At 69.9% G+C, this 2,762-nt stretch overlaps 1 protein-coding gene across 1 annotated transcript; it reads right to left on the bottom strand.

Moving 5' to 3' along the window:
* Positions 1–395: 395 nt before the first annotated feature.
* Positions 396–2,542, bottom strand: LINGO3 (leucine rich repeat and Ig domain containing 3). Its single transcript, XM_046638433.1, has one exon. The coding sequence runs from the start codon at positions 2,172–2,174 to the stop codon at positions 396–398; it is 1,779 nt and encodes a 592-aa protein (XP_046494389.1). The 5' UTR covers positions 2,175–2,542.
* Between the last annotated feature and the right edge of the window lie 220 nt (positions 2,543–2,762).

Here is a 2,762-nt window from a genome sequence, read left to right as displayed (position 1 = left end):
GGAGTGTCCAGGTGTGACAGTCCAGGCTCTCTGTGCACTCTCTCTGCATCCAGGGTGTAGACCTCTCCCCCAGGTGTGAGCTCCCTGCCCTCCCCCACCCCGTGTGTCACCTGCGAGCCAGGGAGACCCTGGGGTCTCGGCCCGCCCCACCCCGCTCGGGCGGTCACGTCAGGGCAGGAAGCTGGGGTGAAACCTTAGAAAACGCTTGAGAAACTCTGCAAAAGATGCGTCCTCATGAAAAACAGACCTGCGGGCGGGTCTCTACAAAAAAGGGAAGTCCCGCCAGGAGCCGGCTGGCAGCCGCCCCACCCTGGAAGTGCATAGGTGGCCACGGGCGGGCCCAGCAGGCCGAGGGCAGCGGGAGGGCAGCGGGAGGGCGGGGCCCCCCGAGACCGTCAGATCATCTTCATGTTGAACTTGCGCGCGCCGCCCTGGCCGGTGGTGGTGGCCTGCCCGTCCACCTTGCGGAACGAGTACTCCACGGAGAAGTGGTTCTTGTGCTGCCCGCGGCCGCGGCTCCACACGAAGAGCAGCAGGAAGCAGAAGAGGACGACGCCCAGGAAGGTGATGCAGCCCATGGCGGTGGACACCAGGATGGTGGTGAGGTCCAGCGGGGCGCGCGCCGCCGCCTGCGTCTCGTTGCGCCCCTCGCCCGGGGTCCGGTTGGCGGCCGGCTCGGGCTGCACGGTCAGCGTGGCGAAGTAGGTGTCGTTGCCACCCGCGTTGCTGGCCACGCAGGTGTAGGTGCCGCTGTCCTGGGGCCGCGCGTCCTGGATGGCCAGGGTGCCCCCGGGCAGCACGCGCGCGCGCCCTGCGCTGGCGGCGGTCACCGCGCGGTGCTGGGGGGTCACCCAGGCCACGGTGGGCGCCGGCTCGCCCTCGGCGCGGCACTGGAAGCGCACGGCGTCCCCCGCGGTGGCCGTCACGTGCTGCAGCCGCCGCTCCCGGATCTGGGGCTTGCGGCACACGAAGTACTCGAACAGCACCGAGTCGGGCAGGTTGCGCAGCGCGTCGCCGCGGACCTCGGCGGGGGTGGCGCAGGCCGGGAGGCGCCCGTCGAAGTTGAGGGTCTTGCGGCGCTGCACGATCCACAGCAGGCGACAGTCACAGGCCAGCGGGTTCCCGTCGACGCGCAGCGTCTCCAGCGTGTTCACCGAGTGGAAGGTGCTCTCCTCCAGCGTGGACAGCAGGTTGTCGGAGAGGTTGAGCAGGCGGATCTGCCGCAGCCCCAAGAAGGCCTGCGGCTCCACCACGGCCAGCAGGGCCCCCGCCAGGTGCAGCTCGCGCAGGCGCACCAGGTCGCGGAAGGACCCGCGCGGCACGGTGCTGATGGGGTTATGCGACAGGTTGAGGCAGGTGAGGTGCGCCTGGTGGCGCAGCGCGGCGGCGGGCACGGCGGTGATGTTGGTGTGCGTGACGGACAGCGAGGTGAGGTTGAGGCCGTGCAGGCTGCCCGCCGCCACCTCCTCCAGCAGCGGCCAGTTGTCGATCTCCAGGTGCAGCAGCCCCGGCAGCCGCCGGAAGTTCTGGTCCTCCAGCGCGGCGATGGCCAGGTGCCGCAGGCGCAGCGCACCCAGGCCGCGCAGGTGGCCCAGCGACTCGCCCGACAGCGCCGTGAGGTTGCAGCGCTCCAGGGTCAGCTCCTCGAGCGCCAGCAGCCCCGCGAAGGCGCGGCGCGAGATGAACACCAGGTCGTTGTCGCCCACCTCCAGCCGGCGGAGGCTGCGCAGGTCCTGGAAGGTGTAATCCAGGAGGATGACCAGCTTGTTCTCGCTCAGGTCCAGCACCGTGAGGTTGTCCAGGCGCGTGAAGACCCCGGGAGGGATGAGCTTGAGCAGGTTGGCGCGCAGGCGCAGGACGCGCAGGCGCGGCAGGTTGGCGAAGGCGCCCGGCTCCACGTGCGCGATCACGTTCTCGCTCAGGTCCAGCTCCTCCAGCTGCGGCAGCGCCGCCAGGTCGCCGGGGTTCAGGCAGCGGATGCGGTTGCGGCTGAGCTCCAGCAGGCGCGTCTCGGCCGGGATGCCGTCGGGCACGGCGGTCAGGCGGCGCCGGGGACAGGCCACCGCGCGCGTCTGCGCGCTGCACTCGCAGCGGGCCGGGCAGCCCCCCGCCGGCGGCGGCGCGGCGGGCAGGAGCAGGAGCTGCAGGCTCAGGACGCGCAGCCAGCAGGTCATGGTGCGGAGCCTGGCCTAGGGCCGCGCCACCATCCTCGGGGCACCTGCGGGCGGAGGCAGCGTTAGCGGCGCGCGGGAGGCGGGTCTCCCCCGTGGCCCCCAGCGATCCCACGCCTGGGGGTCCCCCCACCCCACCCCGAGAGGACCCAGCACGCGCGTCCACAGGAACCCTGGGCACGCGCGTTCCCAGCAGCAGCAGCAGCAGCAGCGGTGCAATCGCCAGAAAGCGGAAACAGCTCAAATGCGCATCCACGGGTGATGGATGGATGCACACTCGTGTCCCCCCACACGCTGGAGTATCACGCAGCCGGGAAGAGGAGCGAGGCCCTGACACAGCTGCACGTGGATGGACCTGCACACACGACGCTCAGAGAGAGAAGCAGACACAGAAGGACACACGGCGTGCGACCCCATGGACATGAAACGTCCAGAACAGGCAGATCCACAGACAGAGAGCGGGCTCGTGGGGGCCAGGGGCTGGGGAGGGGGTGGGGGTGATGCTGATGGGAACAGACGGGGTTTCTTTTTGGGGTGATGGAATGTTATGGAACAAGATAGTGGTGGTGATGGCACAACCTTGCAAATATA

This window comes from Equus quagga, chromosome 14 (assembly GCF_021613505.1).
Source record: "Equus quagga isolate Etosha38 chromosome 14, UCLA_HA_Equagga_1.0, whole genome shotgun sequence".
NCBI classification, from domain to species: Eukaryota; Metazoa; Chordata; class Mammalia; order Perissodactyla; family Equidae; genus Equus; species Equus quagga.
Note: the sequence above shows the minus strand (reverse complement) of the source record. Positions and strands in the feature narration are given on the sequence as shown.

Excerpts from the sequence above, each read along its gene's own strand:
- LINGO3 (XM_046638433.1), bottom strand. The coding sequence starts at position 2,174 with ATGACCTGCTGGCTGCGCGTCCTGAGCCTGCAGCTCCTGCTCCTGCCC.